The 24464-nt window shown below is 42.5% G+C and overlaps 2 protein-coding genes and 1 long non-coding RNA gene across 5 annotated transcripts in view; 2 read left to right on the top strand and 1 right to left on the bottom strand.

Moving 5' to 3' along the window:
* The window catches only part of GPNMB (glycoprotein nmb), a 16785-nt gene extending 3792 nt beyond the window's left edge, over positions 1 to 12993 (top strand). Inside the window, exons 2-11 of the mRNA XM_009918954.2 lie at positions 1486 to 1632; positions 2351 to 2494; positions 3809 to 3988; positions 5064 to 5222; positions 5681 to 5989; positions 7194 to 7316; positions 8042 to 8144; positions 9052 to 9257; positions 11685 to 11772; positions 12463 to 12993. Of these exons, the coding sequence (XP_009917256.2) occupies positions 1486 to 1632; positions 2351 to 2494; positions 3809 to 3988; positions 5064 to 5222; positions 5681 to 5989; positions 7194 to 7316; positions 8042 to 8144; positions 9052 to 9257; positions 11685 to 11772; positions 12463 to 12616 (1613 nt within the window). The 3' untranslated portion in view covers positions 12617 to 12993. The remainder of the gene's footprint in view (positions 1 to 1485; positions 1633 to 2350; positions 2495 to 3808; positions 3989 to 5063; positions 5223 to 5680; positions 5990 to 7193; positions 7317 to 8041; positions 8145 to 9051; positions 9258 to 11684; positions 11773 to 12462) is intronic.
* LOC138682482 (uncharacterized) overlaps positions 1 to 17715 on the bottom strand; it is a 24132-nt gene extending 6417 nt beyond the window's left edge. The window contains exons 1-4 of one of the 3 annotated variants that reach the window (XR_011322571.1): positions 17309 to 17715; positions 15375 to 15538; positions 13901 to 14072; positions 8017 to 9318 (exon numbers count right to left, since the gene is read on the bottom strand). This is a non-coding gene — a long non-coding RNA (uncharacterized lncRNA). Of the gene's footprint in view, positions 1 to 8016; positions 9319 to 13900; positions 14073 to 15374; positions 15539 to 16630; positions 17113 to 17308 lie in introns of those variants that run through there. The other 2 variants (XR_011322567.1, XR_011322568.1) reach the window with 2 other exon arrangements.
* MALSU1 (mitochondrial assembly of ribosomal large subunit 1) lies at positions 16950 to 24464 on the top strand. The gene is given in 5 exon segments (XM_069773370.1): positions 16950 to 16976; positions 16978 to 17197; positions 19195 to 19373; positions 22350 to 22431; positions 23620 to 24464. Coding segments are annotated over 5 exon segments (687 nt in total). The 3' UTR covers positions 23799 to 24464.

Genomic DNA, 24464 nt, shown 5'->3' with positions numbered 1-24464 from the left:
TCTGCAGGGAAGACTTGATTCAAGTGATTTAAGTGAGACTGTGGGGAGTTCCTGTAGGAGCAAAAGACCGTGAGAGAATATGTCTCTGAGGGCAAAATCTGTTTTCCTTGAACCTTTCAGTCCTCAAGACTTGGGAGAGAGCTACCAGCGTCAGTTCGGAGTGACCATTAGGATGGGACTGGCCAAGGGATGTCCTTCCTGCCCAGCAGAAATCTCACTGGGCAATAAAACACCAAGAGAAAGCAGCTCCTGCCTCTTCTTCAGTGCTGTTTCTCTGGTTCTCCCTTGCAGTAAAATTAGGAGTCCCATGCCCATAAAGACCATGCTTAAACTGGCTACACCTGTTCTGTGCCTTTTCCAAAACTGGGAGATATTCCAACACAGCCAGTTACATTACAGCACACAGGGCCATTCTTGCCCTTCTTACAGGTCTCTGCATTTTCCTTGAAGTCATCCAACTCTTCGTTGCACTTGGGTATAAATCTCAGAAGCATCCAACATCAGCTACCTTTAAAATAAAGCCATGAACAGCAGAAATCCTAACTCCCTTGATGTTGTTACAGAATGGCACGCCTAGCAGTTAGCTGATTAACATGACAGAGCTGTTTAAAGCCCCCAGGCTTTAATGGAACTCTGCCGATGAGCCTACTTACAAACATATTTTTATGGCATCCTACAGTGGTTGACATGTTCCTACAGGTTACTTGGATATTTACTTTGCTTTTCATTATATGTACTTCATGACAGAAAGACGGATCCTAGAAGGCCTGGGAAAAGTTTGAGCCCATCATTTGTAGTAATATGAGAAGAGCGAGCTTATTAAAGTTACTTAATATCTGAGCCATTTTAAAGTAATAGGCATGAAGCTAATACGTTTTTGTTGTTATATTATAAACACATTGAATTTACTATTCAGCTCTAAATTTCCTTTTCTGGAAATATCAGCTTCTGTTACAATTGGTTCCACCCCTACCACCCAAACCACCAGCCAACTCACCAAAGAAGCTTCACTGGGTCAAAATTAATTCCTGGCATAACTTCCATTAGAGCACAACTCAGACACAGAGTGAACTTATCCTGTTAGCCTTTTACTCATAGATTTATCACCAGGCAAGCACAAAGCAGTCAGCAATCAAGCAACCTGTGTACAACTAGCCTGATTGTTGCAGAGTTATGTCCATTCATACAAACAATTGCTCTGATGTTGTCAAAATATTGTAAACCTTTTTATTCTTTCTCTGGAAAGCTTGCAATAGTGCAAGTAGAAAAACATCAGTCTGTCAGTAGTGGAATTGTCTTTATGTTGGTTATAGTTGATGTGTTTATAGCTGTGATGATAAAATTCTGTAACTTTCTACTGGTGAAGAGATTTCTAATCAGTACAAGAATATAGTTGTAATAAGAAGGCTGTTCAGCATAAGAGCAATATCTTTATAGGGTGGCGGGAAAAATGCTATTACGTTACATGTTTGTTTTTCTCTCTAGGGTTTCAAGATGTGCTGAGCCACGGAAGAACTTCTGTCACATCCTACAAGAAGCTACAAGGCTGGTCTAGTGATCAAAATAAATGGAACGAAAAGCTTTATCCTTTCTGGGAAGAAGGAGATCCCAGATGGAAGGACTGCTGGAAAGGTGATTGCACATAGGCATTTCAAAGACACTGAGAAAATTGGCCAGAAAACCCACCTCATTGAAGAGTGCAGGTGCTATAGTGCTTTTTCACAGATGCAATATCCACCACTGCTGCAAGGAATAGCAAATTAGAGATGACTGGCTTTGGTACCATTCCCAGTACATTGTCTGAGGAAGAAGAACAGTGAGTTGTTACGGTGAATGCTTTCCCATGACTCATAGTCTCAGACATTAATACTTATCAAGCCATATTGATGATGAGGGCTCTAGGACAACCCATTATTTGAAACATGTCCTGAAGGACAGGTAGCTTCAACTGCTACCTCAGTAGGGCATTGTGGGCTTCAGTTTGCCAACTTCAATGAAGGCCCTGTTTATTATCACCCCATCTGAGCTGAGGTCTAAAGGCTGCATCCCTGGGGAGAAACAAAAATATTCTCCTTTGGAATATATTGACCCCCATGGGTAAAAAAACATATTCTTAGCTTTAAGAAGGAAATGAAGAACAGACCAGTAAGTGATGTGGGGGGATATGATGAGTCCCTCTGATTGTTCTAAGTTGAGGTTTTGATAAGAGTGCAAGTGATTTAGGAGCACAAAACCCCTTGGAAACAGAGGAATCAATCAAGCATTTCTAATGTAAATAGTGCACAGCTGAAGGTAGCTACTGTTCTGATGCATCCTTTATTGCACTGAAGACCAATTTTCTTTTATACAGGTGGAAGGGTGACAGCCAAATTGGACACTGATAGCCCAGCACTGGTAGGATCCAACGTGACCTTTGTTGTGACTCTCCAGTTTCCCAAGTGCCAAAAAGAAGATAATGATGGCAACATAATATACGAGAGAAACTGTACCCAGGGTAGGTAAAGGCAGTCTCCCTGTGCTATACACGCATCTGACTATGGTGCTGGGGTGAACATGTCATGAATCTTTTAAAACATCAGAGGCACACTCTATGAACAACAGCCATGTTGCTTTTAACTGATAACTACACGCATGTCTAACCTGTGCCACACCAGTTTCTCTCCTCAGAAGATCACTGTGGTATTTTCACTGTTCTGCACCCACTATATATAATGACTAGGTAATTTAAGATTTGCCTTCACTATAAAATTGCCTTCCCAAAACAGTGATGTTAATTTCGCTTCCTAACAAAACTGTTACTGCTTTTCAGCTCAGTCACAAGGTTGCAGAGTTACACTGTTTTCTTCCAAATTTATAAAGCTGTCAATTTATAAAATTGAGATTTTTTTTTTCAATTAGGAATTGTAGAACTCACTAACCATCATCTGCATCTTGAAAAACCCTCAAGAAAGAGTAAATCTCACATTCCCACATTTTAAGAATTAAAAACAATCAAGAAAATAAATCATTTTAAAATCAAGCAATCTTTTGATCAATCACCTTTTTTAATCTTTTTTACAGTTACATGGAGCAAAAAAACTATCATCATTCCAATGTTTGAGGCTACCAGATCTAGAGTGAAACAGGCTGTTGTACATTTCTTCCTCTGAATTCATAAATGTTCAACAAAGTTTTTTATTGATCAAAGCAATTTCATTTCCAGACATATCAGCAATTTTTTTTGTCAGCCTGAGTTCTACTTTTTGACTGTCTAATGTTTTGTTAACTGCTGATATCCATTCTCTACTTAATATCTGTTGTGCTGTTTGGGGAAGGAAGCTGTCCTTTTATTACTTAGAAAGGAACTGAAATTCATGTCTAAGTTATTTAAAGGTGCCATAGAAAACTTTTCTGACAAAACAAACTAAGTCACTTCCTCAAGTGCTTCCATGGCTGCTATTTCTACTTAAAATTTTAGTTTCTGCTTGCCAAATGTTCAGGTAGCCCCACTAACTCCATTGAAAGAGTAGCATCCTGTGTAGTCAACAGCAACTTTTCAGCAAGCAATTTTAAATCATGTCTGGCCCATGAGACAGTAAAATTTTTTTAAGCTTCTAAATAAAACAATGCCAAGCCAGAACAATCTGGTGTTTACATTAAAAACCAAACAAAGCACAATCTTATAAAACCAAATATCAGTCTAAAAATACCTCACTTAAGCTGTTGTTTAAGTGCAATAACTGCTATAACCTGGGGTGCCTGCCTCCTGTTTCCTGACTTTCTGCACATTTCTCAGTTGACCGGGAACATGTCCTATTTCTACACTTAGATCCTCCAGCTTCCCAGGATCAGCAAGTCTATGTCTACAACTGGACTGAATGGATCGACAACTGTGGCTGGGAAAACTGCACAAGCAACCACAGCCATAATGTATTCCCAGATGGGAGACCTTTCCCTCATTATCCTGGCTGGAGAAGAAGGAACTTTGTCTATGTGTTTCACACGTTTGGTTAGTGCAGCAAGATATCCCTTGGTCTGGCTGATGCTACAAAGCTTATATTCACTCTGTACACTAACTCATTTGTCGAGTATGTTTTAGTAAAAGTTCTTTAAAAAGGATTCCATGCTCTTGAGTGGAGATCCCAAATTCATTCCCTGCTTTCCAGAGAGGCTATTAGCTGCTCGGTCGGGAAATCACGGATTACCAGGAGATTCTCTTTCTTCTGCATTCACAGTACTACCACTGAAGAAGATTAATTTCCTTTCAGTAATACTCAAGATCCTTTCCTAGGAAAACAGAGGGTCCAAGCAGTCAGTCAGATGTTTTGTTGACTGCTCATTGCCACTTCAGATTCTTAAATTTAAGAGAGACCATAGTGCTGTATATCTTCTGATCAGTTTAACGGTGCAGCACTCCTTGCCTCTGGGGAGGTGAAAACTGCCACTGACTGTATGGTACTGATCTGGCCGCAGATGCCGATTTTCAGTATCGGTTGGGCTATTCCTGACATTGGCTACATACTAAATCTTAGTATCCTAAGTTAGCCTGGCTAAATCAGTATTACCATCAATATCAGCATGAGTAATAATAGTAATGTCCCAAATTTTGTGTAGAGGTGATACTATTTACCTACCTCAATCAGCTGTTACAAAAACAAACAAGCAAATGTATACAAAGGGCTTAGGGTATGAAGCAAGAGGTATTATACCTTCTTGCTACACTGAAAGCATACAAACACAAGATCACTTAAAATGCCTAAGAGGTAACACCATCCACTACATAATCCTAATGACTTAATGTAATTGCTTTGGAAAGATGTAGATGCCTTGGCAAATTTCTCTTAGGTTAGCAAAATTTGAGACACCTTTCTGACACCTTCAAAAAACCCACAGAAATAACAGGAGTAAATACATTGTAAATGTATTCAGTCCTCCAAAAACACCTGCCAGATAACTGAAAGACAATTCTAAATTATTCATTTTGATTTAGACAATCCGAGATTCACAGAGATATTGCTTCTCTTAAAACAACTCATAGCTAGGCTGAAGGGGTAAACATATTGTAAGTTCATGTTCTGTTTCAGGTCAGTACTACCAAACAACTGGACGATCTTCAGTGATGTTTTCAGTCAACACAGCAAATATCACTCTTGGCAAACATGTGATGGCGGTATCCATTTACAGGAGAGGGCACTCAGCATATGTTCCAATTGCAACAGCAAGTGCCATTTATGTTGTAACAGGTAAGCATGCTGGAATAAATTGTAATAAAATACTAGGGGTATTTGTTGTTTAGGTGTCAGAAGAATTCAGCACAAGCATCATCTGGCACGAAAAGAAGACATTGGCTTGAGAAAGGTTTTTAATATGGATGTGGAATCTCTGGTAAATTGCCTTGAGTAGTGTAATTTACCTTGGTATCTAGCTCAGTTGTGATGCCTCTACTTTGTAATGAAAAATTATTTATGAGAGGAAACACAATCTTCCACAGATGCCTGTGATTCCTCATTTCTTCCCATACTTTTCTGGGTAACACTTTCCTACTGACATTCACTCCTCAGATCAGTAAATCGAATTAAAGTAGAAACCCATGTTAATGTCTCACATTTTGACTGTTGCTGTTCAGGGACTTTGGAGCTGTTTGTTGTTTGCAGCCAGGTATGTATGCTTTATTTATTTACTTCTTTTTTTTCCCCTCCAGACAAAATTCCAATATTTGTGAGTATGTTCCAAAAACATGACCGCAACATCTCAGACTCCATTTTTATCAAAGACTCACCAATCACATTTGATGTGAAGATCCATGATCCCACCTACTATCTTAATAACTCTGCCATCTCCTACAAGTGGAACTTTGGAGATGGAAGTGGCTTATTTGTAGCCAGCAGTTCCACTACAACTCACACCTACACTCTGCAAGGGAACTTCACTCTGAATTTAACTGTCCAAGCCATTATACCTGTACCTTGCCAGCCAGTAACACCTACTGCACTACTGCCCACCTCAGCAGGTAAGAGTTTATTGAAGAGCAGTGGTATTAGGAGCTATGCTAAAACTCTAAATTCTGGTATTTTAAGTTCGTATCTTTAGAAGTTTTACTGTCATCAATGAAAGAGCTGCAAGGCTCTGCAAACCCTCTATAAATTGGTTTAGAGACAGAATCAATAAGCATAAACTCTTCTATGATTCTACAGTAGGCATCACTTACACACTTAACACATTACATATCCAGTTCTACTGCAACAGTGACAGCATACAGAGGTCTTCAGATGGACATGCAGTACATATAAATTTGGTTTTACACCCTCTACCACACCAGGTCAAGTGACTTTAGCCTTGCCTACTCAGGTTCATCTTCTGAGGTAAGATGTAAATTTTAAGTGAGAAAGAAGTATTTCAGAACACTCTTACAGTCAGTTCCTTTCTGGTTTGCATTAACTTCCACCCAAAATTAAAAGAGATTGGATTGAACTAGAAGAAAGTTACTCATATTCCAAAATATGGGATTTGCACATGGCATTAACCCAGAATGGCTTTTCCACTTTAAATTTATGCACTATCATATTTCAGAATAACTTTCATTATGTTCAGCATTGGTTTATCATCTCAGGGGGGTTTAAGGTTTGTAAAAGGCCTGCAGTTTCAGCCTGGGTAGTTATAATACTCCTACTATTAAATTATAAATGTGGCTATATTTTTCAAATTTCAGAATTTTAATATGTGCTTTTACCAAAATGTTGAGTGAGAATGAAAAATGAAAGGAAAGATATAATTTTCACTACTTCCCCTCTTCATTTTTCCACTAGCTGTAATGTAGAGCAATGGGAAAATACCTGCTATTAAAGAGAGCGATTTAAACCTTTTATTGGCCTTTGGATTTCTTCTAGAATTGATTTAGGAATTTTAAAGAAGTGTTTAATTATATAAAACCTTTCACTCTCACTTCTATTTCACAGAGTTGGGTGACTAGCAATGTGGCTTTTAGAGTAAGGCTACCCAGGCCACTCCAGGGTTCTATGCTGGGCATGTGTGTTTTCTTTAAGCCTTATTACTGTGATCCCATACAGATACACACATGACTGCACAGCTGCAAACCAAAGTCACTAATGACCTATGTAATGAATGCAGTTGAAATATATGGCCATGTTCAGAATACCTCTAAGCTGAACTTGTTCTAAAGCTGTGTGTCTATTCTTTCTCCCTCAACTCAACAGTAACGACTGGAGTATCTTCTAATTCAGACACTTCTACCGCTGTCGAGTCAATGGAAGATAATCCTGATGGAGGCTGCCATATTTACAGAAATGGATACTATAGAACTGGTATCTCTATCGTAGGTAAGGATGTAGGTCAACACCTGAACAGAGGAATGGGGTTAATAATGTACAACAATGTATGGTAGAGATAATTTTTCTTTAGGCTTCCCTTTATCAAATACCTAAGACCCACAATAAGATCTTTATTTTGGACCTAGCTGACATTTTTAAAGACTAATGTACAGACAGCTAACTGGCTGACTTTGGTCTCTTTACATGCTCTGCCAGGACCTAGCAGCAGAGGTTATAGCCCCTTGGTTTCAGACACATGAGGCTGGGCCTTGGTCTGGATGCCTGCTGATGGTTGCCCCCATGCTACCTGTGGTGTTTCCAGGCACCTGGGCTGGAAAATGGCTGGCAGGGATGTGCACCATATCACTACTTTCTGTATCATCAGCTTCTGAACCTGCCACACCTGAAGCATACCGGCCTGGGGGGGTCACATAAGGTTGTATTGACCTTGGCATGCACAGAAGTCACGTGTAGTGGGAAAGGGAAGTAACTGTAAAATAAATAAGTAAATAATAATAATAGAAAAATAAAGCGGAGCAGAAAGGAGCAGCCTCACCGGGAAAGCACTGGAAATTTTCTCAGCTTTCAAACCCTTCAAGAGGAGTGCTAAGGGAGGGAGGAGGTTATGGAAAACAAGACTTGAACTGAGCATCAGCCAAACACTTGAGGTTCTATACACACAGACTTCAGAGCTTGTCATGTGCCCTACCATTGACATCTGTTTCCTCTCCCAGAGGGAATCCTTGAGGTAAATATTATTCAGATGATGAGCATCCAGATGACAGAAAGTCAAGCTGAAAACTCACTGGTTGACTTTGTTGTTACCTGCCAAGGGAGGTAAGTGTGTGAATGAAACTGTCAATCTTCCCTCTTTAAAAATAATTAGGTGCTGGAATGCTGTCTGCACTTAGATGCAGCTGCATGAACAAAAGTTGGGAACTGCAGTGTTTCTATTTCTTGACTGGAACTAAAGATAATGCAAGTCTCTTTTGTAAAGTATGGCAACAGAGGTTACTGCCAGGCTCTTAGGATTCAGAACAAATGTCAAGCTTCAGTAAAAATAAGAGAACTAGACAGTGGGGAGAAACAAGTCTATATTTTCCTGGCCAAGACAAGATTTCAGCACTTACTGTAAAATGGGAAGCAGTCTACTGAAATTGGAAGGAAACCCTTTCTTTTTGGCCATGGTTTTTCACACTTAGAGTAAATGGGTGTGTCCAAGCAATTTCTTGGATAGGAAAACATTGCACTAATACTCCTAGCTCCTAGAAGGGGATTAGAGTTGAGAGGACTGAGAAGTACAAGAATCATCTTGGTAATACAACTGGAAAACAATTAACCTCTCTTAAGCTAGCGTTTACATTTTCGGCACATGATACTACAGATAAGAATCTGCATTCCTTTCTTAATGATGTGTATTACAGGTAACGGACTTTATAATCCGATTTGAGGCAGGTAATTCTTTGATCACCATAAAATGTTAAATGAGATGTAAAAGAAGCAGATAATTTTATAGATTGTATATATCCATTTTATATAAAATCCACATGTATGTATATAGAAAATGTATAGGTATATATAAAATACATATATAACGTATTAGTAAAACCACTCTTAAATCACTGTAGCGCCACTGATTTCAGTAAACAGGCACCAGCATAAAACCGGGGCATCAGTGCAATGTGTCTATGAACTGGGTTAATAGGACTCCACAGGTGTAATGTGTTCTCTCTTCCCATACCAGTCTCCCCACAGATGTCTGTACAGTAGTTTCTGACCCGACGTGCCAGGTGTCCAAGAGTGTGGTATGCGACCCCATCATCGTCACTGATGAATGCCTACTCACCATCAGGAGAGCTTTTGAGGAACCTGGAACATACTGTATAAACATCACCTTGGGGGATGACACAAGTCAAGCCCTTGCCAGCGCACTGATTTCTGTAAATGGAGGTGAGTCCACACAGAGCAGATGCGGGTTGTCTGTGAATAGCTTCTCCCTGTGGTCATTTCCCTGCAGCGGGGAAGAGCACAGGAATTTATATGGCATTTTTATTATGCCTGGAGGCCTCAGCTGAGACTGTGCCAGCTTGTGTGAGAGTCCATGCAAAGATAAAGGACGATTCTTTCCCTATGGGAATTTTAGATGTTAGAACTTGGTTTGATTTATGTTTACGATCCAATGAGTATAGTAATTACACAAACCCTTCAGTATTACAGAATATGAACTGTTCTTAAGCCATAATGTATATTTCCACAGAATAACTCTGTTGGGCAGAAAAGCAGGTGGGGGACATACCAGCCAGCCTACTCCACACATGGAGAAACAGAGAGGAATTCAGCTCACTTGAGACAGAACCAAAGTCTGCAGCTGAGCTGGCTGCCCTGGGCCCTCTTTGTAGCTCATTGACCTTGACCAGGTTTCCATTTCTACATGAGGATAAGATGAATTAGGTTCTGGAAAGATCTATGTAACATTCATTGACTACAGAGCCTGCCCAGGGTGACTATTTCAGAACAGGAGGTTTACCTTTGGTTGGATGAGTATCAATGTGTCTTGCTCATGGTTGCCCAAGCAGTCTTTGACAGACCCAGGTATTAAACTGAGCCTCAGTCAGAAGAATAAATGATCGTGCTGTCTCTCTGCTCCCACTCCCATTGCCCTCCTGACCTCCCACTGCAATGTCATAGTGACTCTTCTGTACCAGCGAAGCAACTGACCCTTTGCAGTCATTTGCCACAGTATTTTTGGCTGATTTTATTTAATCTGGGTATAAATTTAGCTGTACCGAAATCAGTTCATGATGACTAAGGCACAATGCCTGACCTATAAGTGCATTCCAGCTCCTAAAGGTGAAGATAAGCATGCAGTAGGATTTTTCCAAACTGTATTCACAGAGGCTAACTTTAGCCCAGTAAGGCTGGTCTTCCTAGATTTCCTCCAGAGGGCAAAGCTAAGTTGTACTTTGGGGCTTCCACTATAATCAAGGCAGAATTAGAATCTAAGAGACGTTGCTGCTTTGAGTCACCTTCTGGAGGAGCCCATCTAACATTTGCAAACATTTCTCATGTGCCACAATTTTCCACTCATTTTTCAAGAGAAGGCAAGTATTTATGAATTTCTGAAAATCCCATAATTTGGTGCCTGAGTATTTGGTGCCTAAACATTGGGCCCTTGAAATTTGGCAGAACTGTGCCTGAGTTATGTAGGCATTGCACAAAACATCCACTCTTAACTTGCTTAAACTGTGTTGAGTGGGTTGCTGTCCTATGATTTAGACCCATCCCACCAGTATGTGTTGCTTTGCAAACTAGTCCAAGGACCTACCTCATTCATAAAATAAGGTAAATCCCTAGAGTCTCAGCAAAAATACTGTGTAAACTAGGAGGGAAGTCAAGCCTTCACAAACAATTGTATCAACAAACTGAGAAATATATGAGGCACATGTATGAAGTAAATGGTAAACCCTGATTTGATATCTCAATTTTCATAGACAGCAATTATAAATTAATAACTGGAAAGGTAAGCCAACACACACCTCTAGGTTACTTCACTGTATAAACACTGTTGTTAAAATGAGGACCAAGAATGTGTCTCAGTGTCAGTAAACTCGATAAAGGTACAGCCTGTGGACTGGAAAATTAAGATATTTAAAAAGAATACTTGTGATGATTTGGCTTCTTCCATCAGATACGATGGAATTAGGAGTAGATGCGAGTGAAATGGTTGATGGCAAACCAGAAGGCAGAGTTCAGTGACAGGCAGAGCTCAAAGTTAATTTCCCAGAATGAGCACATTAAAAAAGCAGAGCCCTCAGCTCTGGATAAGGCAAACAAGCCTAAGTCCATCAATCTCTTAGCCACACTCTGCCATCTTAACATATGGGACTGCAACAAACAATAACATTTAAGAAACTCCTTTCTATCCCCTTTCCCCCGGTCATCATTCCTAAGAGAAAGCTGAAGCTGAATCTAACATTAAAGCTTATAAAGTGACTGCATCTCTTATACTCGCAGTGTAAATGTTTCCCTGGCGTAGCAACTGGCAAGGAGCAAATTAGCTGCACCTCGTGGGGTGCCAGCAAGACCCTCTGTTCCCTTCCATGCTGGAAGGGCAGCCATGTGTCTCAGAAGCATGGCTCATACGAGAAAACCGGCAAAGCCCAACTCACACTCTGGTGGAACCGAGAATTAAACCAATTAGGATGTGAAAGCACCACCTGCTGCCAAAGTCACTGACCTCCAAAGCTTAGCATATTAGAAGTACTAAATGTACTTCAATCTTTACAGCAATCAAGTAAAAATTATATTTTCTTTAGAAAATCTCTCTCACTGTAAAAAAGAGGTTAACATTTAATCAAACTACTTTCTGAACTCTAGGATCATCATCAGGAACAACAGAAGGTGTCTTTATCTTCCTTGGTTTGTTGGCAGTGTTTGCCGCCATTGGGGCTTTTGTCCTTTACAAGTAAGTTGCTAGTTTCTAGGATTAAAAACAGTTCAAGGAACTGTCAAAAATATTAGTTTAAATTAACACAACCAACAACTTAAATTTCCATTAGCTATATTTTTGTTTCTTTTTTATTGTTGTTCACAAATATTCTGGCAAATATTCAAGAAAATCAGGTTACTGGCTTAAGCCACAAAACCACTGGAAAACATGCAAATGTTAAAGACTTTCGTAGAAAATTACATTCTGTGCTCATAAGCACAAACAGTAATACTAGAAGGCCTGGGAACTGCCTGGGAAATAATTGACAAATAAATTCTTTGGGAAAAAGGTGCTAGGCATGCAGGACAGTAGTTAACAGAAGCACATGTTACTGCATTATTAGCCTGGATGTTTCTCATGAAACTTTAAGACTGCACCAAGACTCCTGAGTCAAGAGTATGCTCACCCTTCACAGTCAGTGGTGAGAAAGAAACACCTCCACAGAGCACCAGGACTCCACTAAGCAATGGAGCCTTCTCATTAACCAGGCCTTAGTTACCATGACTGACCTATGGCTGTTAACTGTTAAATGGGATCGAAGAGGGAAGGAGGAGAAAGAATATATGTTATGAATATATGATTAATTCTCTTACGCACCAGTCACATGCTAAGTGTGAACTTTCATTTAAATGTCTTTCAGCAACTAACTGTGCACATTCCTTGCAGGAGATACAAGCAATACAAGCCTATTGAGAGAAGTGCAGCACAAGCAGAGAACCAGAAGGGACTAACTGCTTACTTCAGCAATTTCAAAGCAATTTTCTTCCCTAATAGTACTGAGAGAAATCCTCTCCTGAAAAGCAAACCAGGCATTGTTTAAACGTTTAGTCTAACACTGACTATTAGATTACATACAGAACTCGTATCTGAACTGTACTTTGATGGGGTTTTCTTGTTGTTATAAAAAAAAACAGGGGGTAAGGTGAAAGCACATGTAGATGGGATGGTAACTTTTGGGGGCTTGGTGAAATTTGAAATATTAAAATAGTCCTTCATAGGAAACAGTAAGGTAGTTTTGAGCACTCGCTGTTCTTGCTTGTGATCTAAGATACACTCTTCTGAATAACTTACACCCCCCTCTCCCTTATCTGGATTTTCTTACTTCTAGGTTAACTACCTGCAAACTAATCAGATCCATAATCTGGAGGGGGAAAACAGGTTAATTAAAAAAAAACCCCAAAACGACCAAAAAACAACTTGTAAATACTTAGTCTTAAATAGACAGTCCAGTATAGCTGCTTGCTGCCTTAGCAGGATTCATGCCTTTGCTAGAAAGACATGGGGGGCAGACATATGTTATGTCTGTGGAATGAAACGTGTCACGGCCTATTCCCAGGCATTGGCACTGAACCACTGACACTCTTACACTGTTCAGGAGGTCCTAGCACAGTCTTGCCCCAGGCGGGCTAGCTCCCCACCAAGCAAACCCCAGATTCTGGGAACCACCAGAGGCACTGTTCCCCACCAGGAGTTTGGCAGCAGCCACCCTGTTTTGCAGGGTTCAATAGCATGGATGCAGCTCATTATATGCCAGTTGGCCTCAGGGCCAGAAAACAGGGCTGGACACATTTAGTTTCCTACTGGACATGGCTACCAGTGCACAAGTCTCACTACAAACTAGACCACAGACACCCGAGCAACAAGATGAGGCCCATCTGCTTGGCTCTCCCTGTTGAAACTTTTACTCTGAGTCCCATGTAAAATCCTTAGATGCAATTGCTGATGCCATCTTTGTCTCCTTTGTTTCCGTTGGTCTTGGAGACACTGGACTGGCACCACTGCTCCCCAGAGGGCAGATATGTGCTCCATGTACAAGGGTCAGCAGAACAAGGGTTCTAGCAGGAAGGGGTAGCATTCAACTCCCTTTTCCCCTTCTCCTTTCATTCCCCTCTCTCCTGCTGTAAAGATATATTAATTTCTGCTCACTCCTCCATCCCTCTGTCTTTGACCAGTTCATCAAATAAATGAAAACCCCAATATAAATAAAGCACTCTGCTCCAGTTTCTGCTTTTGCATGATGCAGCTTAAAAAGCATAAACTTCTGCAAAATGAACGTGCCTTCACTTGTTTACTCTATCTGCAATTCTGTGTTAAGAAAACTCACGTTGAGGCCTTTCCCAAGTGATCTGGTCTTCTAGCCATACATGCTCATCATTCTGCATTGTGGCGTTTCACAGCATGAGACCAGAAGCGAACTTCTGAAGGCTGGATTACTGGATGATGAGAAAAGGAGATCACCTTATTTGTAGATGGGAAGAGGTTGCTAAAAAGTTTCACTGAGATGAGCAAACAGACCAAAAATGCTTTAAATAGATCATTTTCCATAAGAGCCTTGCTGTTAATATTAAAGGTTATAATAAAAATGAAATTAACTTTCATCTGGGGGCTGGGAAAATGACCTTACGCAATCCATTTCTAAACACTGAATTCTTTGAAGATCTGTATTGCAATATAATTAGCTTATTTACCGTGTCTTGGAACATCTCTGATACATATTGTTCTCAGTTCCTGTGGTGATATATAAGCATAAACGTATTTTCCTGGTATCTTAGCAGACCTGTCAAACGCTCATCATTTGCACTACCCCAGTGCACATGGACACCTTTAAATGACTTAAGGATATAAAAAATGCAGATTCCAACATGCCTGTGAGATTAGTTCTTTAGTTCTAAAATTCAACAGCCTCTTTTCTTCTTCTGTTTCCAGGTTCTCCAATTATTTTAACTCCTCTGCGGCCATTTCAGTTATATTACTAAAAGCACCATACTTGCCATTGTTCCATCTTCCTTATATGTAACATCCTATTGTCTAACCGCAAACGGGCATCTAAAACTCTTCTCTGACTTAAACAGAAAACACATTTCCTGCAAAAATTACTGCCTGAATGTTATGTCCTCTGTTATCAGTCAGACTGCTGACAGGAAGGACTGTAATTTGTATTTGTTGCTCTAGCTTGAGGCAGGACAGGGGTTTAGTGGAAAGCTTATGACCTGTAATGCAGCATGAAAAAATTAAATCTGTCACAGCTATAAAGCTTAGGATCAGTGATGACGCAGGCTAGCACTGACCTAGGCTATACGCAGAAAGCATTTTGTTTCATCAAAACACTGTGTGTTAGGAGCTCAGAGACAAATTAAGCTTTTGCATAGAAAACAGCTTTTGGGCGTACTTTATGAACTTTTTTATCCTTTAACCTAAGTATACAGAATAGCTTGCACTATCTTCCTTCAAATATCATGTCAGAATATTAATTTTTTATAATTTGATTTTGCCTTTTCAGCTGTAACTTCCCTTTCATACATCTTTACTTTTATAAAATGGAATCTAACTTCTGTACTCACAAATAAACAATCTAATGATTTTAGAGAGTACATCTCCTTTGTCTCAGAAAAAGATACTGTCAGATAAGCAACTTGATGAGTTGCCTAATTACCAATCAAAACAGTATCTACCTCCAGAAAACACAACGGGATTTGCCTAAGTCTTAGTTCGCTTATGCACATCTGGTACTACTGTTGGTTACCTAGCCATTTTTGCAGTCTCCCTTCAAGTGTACTTGAGGCAATGGCACCACAAACCTGAGAAGTGAGGAGACTTTCTTAACCGGACGACAGCTGAGGAACCCCATTTCAGAACAGATCAGGATACAAATTAATTTCATGTCCTTCAAAGGCAAGAACAGCTGACAAATAACAGATTTGTGAATGTCAGCAAATGTTACAAGACAGGTTTCGGGCACCCCCTTTGAAGAAATAACATCAAAGAATGACATCAGACATAAATGTACATCATCTTTAGAAAGAACATCTTTTCAAACATTTCATCAAGAGAAACGGAAATATTAGCTGGGTAACAAGTTTATTAAAAGTAATTGTAAAAAATAAAGTATTATTTCAAACAGCTTGTCTTCTACCTCCCCCCTTTTCTTCTTGAACACTTCTTATAGCACACAATTAAGAGACTCATCAGATGTAGCGTATTTTTCTTACCAAAAGTATTTCTAAGCTGAAACCAAGGCTAAAAAACACCAGCCCCTGAAGGAATTGTAAAGGAATCAAACTAAACTTTGCAAGAGACAACCAGACACTGTGGCCTGTTAGTATAACTGACCACCTCCAGCCTTGTACAGCATACTCAAATTTCCTTTAAAGCTAAAGCTTTTATCACTACAGGTCTTTATAATTCACAAGATTATGCCTTTTAAGCCTTAACACCATTGTTTTATCATCATACTCGGTGAGGGAGGGAAAAACAGCCTGAACGGTAATTCTTTTATTTTACTGTCAGTGTAAATGCCAACATCTCTGGAGGAAGGGGGTGGAGGGAAACAGGTTTCTCCCACAGTAAGTACAAATGCTTGAACTTGCCTAGGTCATAGCTTTTTAACCCTTGACAACACTCTCTACAGCAAAACAAACATAGCGAGACTACTGCCTTGCGCCCATTAACACCGTGTGGGAATTACACAAACGTAAAACACACGTTCCCAAGAAAAATGTGCTAGTTTCAAACCAGCTGCGGCTTTTCAGGCAAAACCATAGCCTTTAGCGGGGCGCACAAGGCTCGAACTGGGATACGTGAGTAGGGGTCACACGGCAGTGCCCACGTTCTGCGTCTGCTCCTTTCCAGCTTCCCAAGCACCCACCGCAGCAGAGCGCGGGTTACGGGTGCCCAGGTCCCCTCCCCCCCCGCCCCGATCCCGCCCCTTTTACCGCCCCGTGGCTCAGGCACCCCTCAGAAAACACTGACGCGGAGCACAAAACGGGGACCGGGAAGCCGAGGCCGAGCCACTGCCCGCCCCGACGTTCCTATCTACACCCCCAAACCCCCGCACCGGGGCTCCGACAGAGGAGCGGGGAAGCCCCGGGGCTGGGCCGTGCGAGGGCGGCACATGACGGCCCCGGCGGCCGCTCCTCGGAGAGGAGCCGCTCCTCGGAGAGCGCCCGCTTCCCCTGCGGCTCCCCAGGGCCGAGCACGCAGCCGCCGGCCCGGCCGCCGGCGAAGCCGCGAGGACAGCCCGACCGCCGCCTCAGCCCCCGCCTCAGCCCGCCAGCCCCTGCGCGCGCGCACCCAACGGCCCTGCCCGAGCGGCGGCAGGATGCGCCAGTGAGGCGAGAGGGGCGTCGCCGCCGCCGGCCAATCGCTGGGCGGCTATGCCGGGGAGGGGCGGGCCGCGGTGCCGGAGCTGCGGCGGCGGGCATGTGGCGGGCGGTGGCGGGGGGGCGCCGGCTGCTGCGGCCTCTCTCCGCCGCGGCGGGGGGCGCCCTCCGGCCGGAGCCGCCCCCCCGGGTGGCCGCGGCTCCCCGCGGGGGTTGCGCGGCGGCGCGGGGCGCGGGAGGCGGTGGCGCAGCCGGAGCCGGAGCCGGGGCGCTGGGGGCGGCGGAGCGGCGCCAGGCGGCAGGTAGGGCCCAGCGAGGGGCGGCCTAGCCGGGGGCGGGGGGGGGCCGAGCCGCCTGCCGGGGTAAACCAGCGGGTCCTGTGGGTGCGCGATGCCGGTCGTGGTCCTTTTGACCTTTTCGCGCTCGGTCCTTCGGTCTGGTTCTCGGGTGACTGTGGAGCTTGATCGTTCTCGAGGGGTTCGGAGAGGGCTGCCGCAGGCCCGCGGCCTCCCAGCCTGTGAGGGAGCGCGTGTGTGGAGCAGGCCCGGCCCGGCCCGGCCGGTCGGGCACCGCTTCGAGCGCCCGCCAAGCCGGGAGCCCCGCGGGCGTCAGGCGCTGGTTGGCGCGGCGTCACGGCCTCCGCGGCGTGGGCCCAAGCGCGGTCGTGGGGCGGCGCGTGGAGGAGGCCGCCGACCCGAAGGCCCTCGGCTCCGCCCTGCGCTGCCCCGCTCTGTGGAACGGCGCCCTAAGCGAAGCGTAACGCCTGGGGAAGAGCGTCGCCGCAGGGGAGGCGCGGAATCGGATTCCGCAGCCGCGGGAGGATCCTGCGGGTGCCTAGTGGGGTGGAATCGCCCTTGCCTCGGCTGAGACCACGGGCGCCAGGGCCACGGCGTGTGTACCGAACCAGCACCGCCTGCCACGTCCCGCTGGAGAGTGGGGGAGTCGGTGGGCAGCATTGCCCGAGCCTGCGCGTAGATACATGCAGGAACTTTCGTGAGGGTCGTGGTGCCGAGTTGGAGGTGCGTTTCTCCGATGTGTGCTCGCGAAGAAATTTCCCTCTGTGGGTAACAGTGTTAGTAGCACGATGGCCGGTTACGGGTATAAGCGTTGGGTGCGCAGAGCTGGTTTGTTGTTGTAGCTGTTCTGCCCATCTCCAGCCTAGATCTGACCGTGACGTTCAGTCTGGCGGAGCGTGCCTGGGGTTGTTTAGACCGTTCGTTCTCTAAGTAGGCACTAGAGACTTCACATGTGGCTACCAGGCAAATATTTAACTTTTGTAACCGCTGCGCCTGGAGGAGCTGTGGCCACTGCTAATTTTCTGCATGTGTGACCACGGCAAAAGTTGAAAGAGTGCATGAGTCCCTAAGCTCAAAGGTTTTAATTTGCAGAGAACTGATCCAATTTTATATCCCCATTCATGCATATAATTATATCTAGCTATTGTTCTTTTGTTTGGCTTTTTCTTTATATTGGTAAATATAAAGCTTGGCTTTGTGCTGATGCTTGGTCTGCGCTAACGTTCACTTTATAGTGGCAGGCGTGCATTGCTGACAGATTCAAATTATGCCTTAAGTATGCATACAAGTTGCATCTACCTAATTAGGGCAAATTAGAAATAAACTGATTTCGTGGTGTGAACAGAAGGTAGTTGCACTGATTCACTAGTTTCTAAGCTGGCTTGCTTAAACTGTTGAAGGACTAAAGCCTTGTCTACAACATCGTAATCCTCTGTAGCAGAACAGGCTAAGGCAAAAGAAAAAGAAGTGGCTTTACTCAGTACCTTCACACTGCATCTTGTCAGCTCTATTTTCAATATATTGATTTAATCTACTTAAGACTTTAGAGTAATTTCATCGCCATGTATTATCACAGGCCTGTTGAAAAGCATTGTTCTGAAATGTTTTTGATTTTTGTCTGTTGTTTTAATAACATTCGTTGAAGTACTTAAGTTTCATTCATTTTAATTGACAAATATCTGGTGATAGCATTGACTCTTAAGTACTAACAACAAGAAATAAGTAAGTTACCTAAAAGAAACTTTGATGTTTGCTAACTGCTGTATGTAGTGATAGAATGTTGTTTACCAGAAGAGTGCTTAGTTCTCAACTTTGAAGGTTTTAAAAATGATTTTTAAAAATCTGCAGTTCATGTTGCATTGTCAGTATCAAACCAAACTCCATAGTGAGTGGCTAGCTTAGGCTATAATTCAGTTCATTGCCATTTTATGTTTTCTTAAGTGGTTGATTTTTGCAGTTAAAAAGATAAATTGCTACTGTATTATTTTTTCTGTCTGTTCCAGGTACTATTCTTCCGAAGTTCAACATTGACTTTGTTGTAGCTCTGCTGAGGCAAGAAAATGCTAAAGACATCTGTGTCATCCAGCTACCTCTAGAAATAAAATACTGTAATTATTTTATAATTGTGAGCGGATCTTCAACACGACATCTCCATGCAATGGCACATTACATGCTGAAAATGGTAAGACAGTTCCCACTGCACTCTCTGGGTTTTGGGGAATGGTTTTAAATGTTGTGAAAGGAATTTCCCCAGGATTGTACCTATAGGGGTGTACCAGGCAAGATGAAACTGATTATCCTTATGTCGTTTAGTCCTGAATACATCTAGCAACTAACTGTACTTTTTTCCTTTAGCAGTACTACTCAAAATGTAGAGAATATATTTTAAAAGCAGACCTCTCTGTGTTTAGAACAGTGATGACATTAGCACAGTTTGGTGGCTAGAACAAGAGTGATGTGAAATGGTGATGACGACCTGTGTCCACTTTTGTCTTCCATACAGCAACCTTGATGGCTATTCCCACTCATTCCAAGTAGCTTAATCTGACTGTTCTCAAACCCTAATCCCTAAACTTACCAGGTTCTCGGGTATGTCGTAAGGCTGGAAAAAAGATGGCATGTTGTGAGGCACAGGATCCCCTCATGGGCTTACCGAAGCAAACTGCTAGTTAATAGTCACCATACTGTGCATGTACAGGAGGAAAGGAGAAGCAGCAGCAGCCGTCCTTGAACAGAAATCTTGCACCATTTGGCTTTGGTAGAATGTGAGCTTTTCCATACAAAAATAGAGGTCAGAATAAAAATACAGGTAGAGCTTAGGGATAAGGACCAGACTCAGGGAGGGAGGAACTTTATGGCCAGAAAAGAGCCAGCTGACTGTTACAAAGCACAGTGTGAGGAATATGACTAGCCCCCATCTCAATCAGCTGTCTGTACTTAACCTGTAGTTTGTCTTCGGCTCTTGGTTTTACTTTCTTCCTTGCAGTCCCATTGGTTTCAGCTGTGAGACTTAAGGTGGGGAGTAGAGAGGGGAAGATGGTATTGCTTTTTGGTGCCTTTCTGAGCAGGTGAGGGGAGTTTCTTGTGTTCTCTGCAGGAATTGATGCATCTTTGCAAACTAAAATTTTGCCTCAAGCTAGAAGTTGTATTATTGTGATTCGAATGTACTAAATTTAAGTGCTTAATATGTACTCTATTACTTGCATAACTTGCTAGTCTTAAATCAACAGCTCTCCATCTCCCCCGGACCAGGACAGATCAGTGAATACCACTCACCGTGCAAAAACATGCCTGTGCTACAACTGGCTGCTCCCTCTGGTGGCTGTAAGATTAGCTCTTTTGCAAGGGCAGAGCCTCTGGGGGGAGAGACGTGGTGTCCTCCTGGGCATCCTGAGAAACCGAGAAGCCTGGCCAAGTACTTGGGAGTGGCTGAGCTTGCCTGGCATTGAAAGTTTTCTAGGCAAAACTAAGCTAAAGCTTAAGATGTAAAGCAGAGCAGGTGCTTGGGAGCGCTGCTAGGCATCGGGCTGGCTTTAACGTTACAATACCTAAAACGTTATGGTAATGCATGATGTACACTAAAATGCAAAGGTGCTCATGTGTAGCATGAGGTCTTCCTGCTTTTCTTCCAGTAGCTTGTAAATGGCAAGGTCCCAACTACTGCTTAATGCCTTCCTGTCTGGTTTCGTGTTAGAGGAAGAAACTAATGCTTGGCTTCATTATAATCTGTTCACTATTACACAGCCTTTAAAGACAAGGCTGAAGGAAACTCGTAGTGGACATCAGCCTTTCCAACATCTGTTACATAGCTGATGGCAGTGCACGCTGGGCTCTTTAGTATTTTAAGTAGACTTTCAGAGACTCTTTGACAATTACCTGCTTTTGAGGATATCTCACAAGCTATCTTAAAGAAAGGAAGGTAGAACTAGTTCTGAACTGCATTTTGGAAGTTCTCCATTCTGGTTTGCAAACCAGGGCCATTGCCCAGCAGCTAGCATTGTGTGGGAAGGACCAGGAAGAGTTAGGTTTGTGATAATTGTTTTCCCAGTGAACTGGGACTCATTTGCTAGCCAGCCATGCTGTTACAACGTGTTACTTAGTATTTTCTCTTTCATGGCAGAAAGGACTGTAAACAGTTTTACTCTGTTTCCTTGTGGCCTTGTGCTGAAATAAATGTTGTTTAGTTTGTTTTTTAATTTCAGCTTGAAAAAGGTCTCTGTATTTTTTTGATTGACTGCTTCAACTAGATATAAAGTAGAAATTTGAATAAAGGAGCTCTGTGAAGGTGCGGTTGACTTGACTTAATTCAATTTTTTTTTCTATTGATGCTTCTTGTAAAGAAACTAGTAGGTTATGACCAGATCCGAAAGTGGAAAGTACTTAAACCTGTAGTTGTCAGTTTCTTCAGCTCTGGTGGGTGCTTAGGTTCTTTATGTACTAGGCAGGTAGAGCTGAGCCTCTCAAGCTGGCATCTGTGAAAGCCACCATGTTGCGTGGGGAACTAACTACCTTGCCTAGCTGAGCTGAGTGTTTGCAGTCATGCTTTGAGCTGCCCACTCCCCTCTCTCACAGTGGTTCATAGCTTGGAAACCTGTGTGCCAGTTGTGCTTTCCACCCATCACACACTCAACAGACAGGAGACTTGTTTGAATGCCTTCTTCATGGCATGGGTTGAAACTTGTTTTCTCCCCACCCTCTTCCATCTGAGAAGAGGATAAGCTTGGCATCTCCATTTCTGCATCCTTAACTAGCCAATGTAAAACTACAATGAAAGGTATCTGAAAGGAAATAAAACTTAGGTAATGGCAGCTACAGGGAACCAGTAACTGAAAGACTACCTTAATGCTAAGCAATGGTATTCAATATTCATCTTGAGAAAAAATGGACACCTATAAAATTCATGGATAACTCTATGGGAATTCTGAGCATTAGGATTCCAGATTTGATACTAAATCCCATTGAGAAAACTGTACTTATTTTCTGGTGCTGCAAGTGTATGTTTTTCTTTTTCTGTGCAGACCCCAGAACCAACAGGAAGTAATCTAACCCATTTAAAACAACTCTAGACAACTCAGCAAAGTCCAGCTTATCTGTTAAGTTCGAGTGCTTTTAAATACCTGTGAAGTATTTAATTTTCTGCCATTGCTTCTTCTCTCAGTACAAGCATCACAAGGAAGAAGGTGACCCTCATGCTCAGATTGAAGGGAAAGAGACAGATGACTGGCTGTGCATTGATTTTGGTAAATATTTGTGAATCTGACAACTATGAAGTTCTGCATGAGCTCTTTTTTGAAGGAAGCATCTTGCCGTGAACCCTGGTTGCTGTGGAGAGTTCATAATACTCTGCTGTTTTGGAATTCCAGTTGTTGCTTGAACTTATTGATATACTAAATAAATTTTCACTAAAGATCATTGGCACTGAGAAGAAAGCAGTGACTACTCTTCAGTGGCTAAACCGGGTCTTAATAAATTGAAGAGAACAGTAGTGGAAAGAGAAAAGCTACTTCAGTCACTCTGGGTGAGTGGGGGCTCCTTGTATGCTGCCCTAGTAGTGAACTGCTGAACAGACTTTTCAACTGTCCAGATCATACCATGACATGGGGTAAAACCTCAGTCTGAAGGAATTTAGGTTAATTCTTTATTCTACAAGTGTGAAACTCTCTACACAAACATAGAAGACTTTGCATTCAGAAAGCATTTCTCCTTCGCTGCTAGCTCTAGAATCTTGCCCTCTAACTTTGTGGTTTGGCTTAAAAGAGAGCATGGGTGAGTGAGGAGCACTGCAGCCAGTGATGTTAAGCCTTGGTTACTTTACTGTCAGTGATTGTGATAGTTATATCTGAAAACCAATTGAAATTTAAGGGCATAACTAGAAAAAAGTGCATTAGAAGTACACTGGAATTAACATTCTCTACTATTGTTTGCACAGAATTAATGAAAACCTGTAAGAAAAACCTTATTATATTAAAGTTTGGACCTATTTCATTATAAAAACCGCCTGAGAGGTGAGCAACACACCTAAGGAAAATTACTTGGCTGTAGCTGAATGTTGTTGGTAATATAGGAAAGCTGAAAGCCCATCTGTAACCCTAGGGAGAGGCCTCTTTCAAGTAAAATTTCTTTTGACTGACTTCTTTCTGTTCGCTAGAAGTCATTACTACTTCGGTGTGGACTCTTGTGATACTGTTTTAATTTAAACCAGAGTATTGCCCCTCACATTCTCCTGGCTGTAGTCTTGAAGTCTTTTGAAGGCCTAACCAATTCCTAACACTGTTCAAGAACTGGAATCGGCAACTTGAGACCTCCCTCAGCTGACCTGTTATATTTAGCCAGAATGGGGGTGGAAGACTTGAACTCTTTGCGCAGCTGCAAGTGTAACAGTGCTTTACAGTTCATGTTAATTTATTGTGCATTTCTGTTCTGTGCAGGTAGCGTAGTGGTGCATTTCATGCTGCCAGAGGCACGAGAGGTTTATGAATTGGAGAAGCTATGGACTCTTGGTTCCTATGATGACCAGTTAGCGCAGATGATGCCACAGTCACTGCCAGAAGACTTTATATTTGGAATGACTCCTAACGGCAGTGATCATCCTGATACAAGAACTTAATGCAGCTGCTGAGTGGAAAGAGAAATGAGTGTGCCTTCACAGATCTGAGAGCAACATACAGTCTTGATTACTGACTTAACGTTCACTACAGTTGATCGGTACAAAACAGTGTATTTACTAGATGTGCCTAGGTAAAGTTCTGAACAAGCTACAAAAATAATCAGAATCATTAAGGTTGGAAAAGACCCTTAAGATCAGGTCCAACCATACAGTGTCAAAGAAGGAATCCTATCATAAAGGAGCTTCCTGGGGGAGTCACTGTCTCAATGGCATTTGCAGTGAGAAGAGTGGGGCAAAACCAGCTGCTTAAGTTATCCTGAAACTCATGCTCAGCCTCTACATTAATTTTTTTTCTAGTATCTTTGAAAGACCTGCCTGTAGTGGCAGTGCAAAAAAGCCTTGAGTGCTGCAAGGAAAAACTGTGTGTGTGAAATAGTACAGTTTAGATGAGGCTCCTTGTATTAAGCCATTTGCTTCTGGTCATAATGAAGCACGTCATGCTCTAAGTTAAAAGAGGAGAGAAAACACACTGGTGTTACTGAGCACATAAAAGCCAAGAGTACAGCAGTGACAAATAAACGTGTCTTGAGTTAACAGTAAGTTGGTTTTTCAGCCAAGGCCAATCTGGTTTTAATAATGAAAAAAAAATAAAATCCTGAAGCGCTC

This window comes from Haliaeetus albicilla, chromosome 2, assembly GCF_947461875.1.
Source record: "Haliaeetus albicilla chromosome 2, bHalAlb1.1, whole genome shotgun sequence".
Taxonomy (NCBI): Eukaryota; Metazoa; Chordata; class Aves; order Accipitriformes; family Accipitridae; genus Haliaeetus; species Haliaeetus albicilla.
Note: the sequence above shows the minus strand (reverse complement) of the source record. Positions and strands in the feature narration are given on the sequence as shown.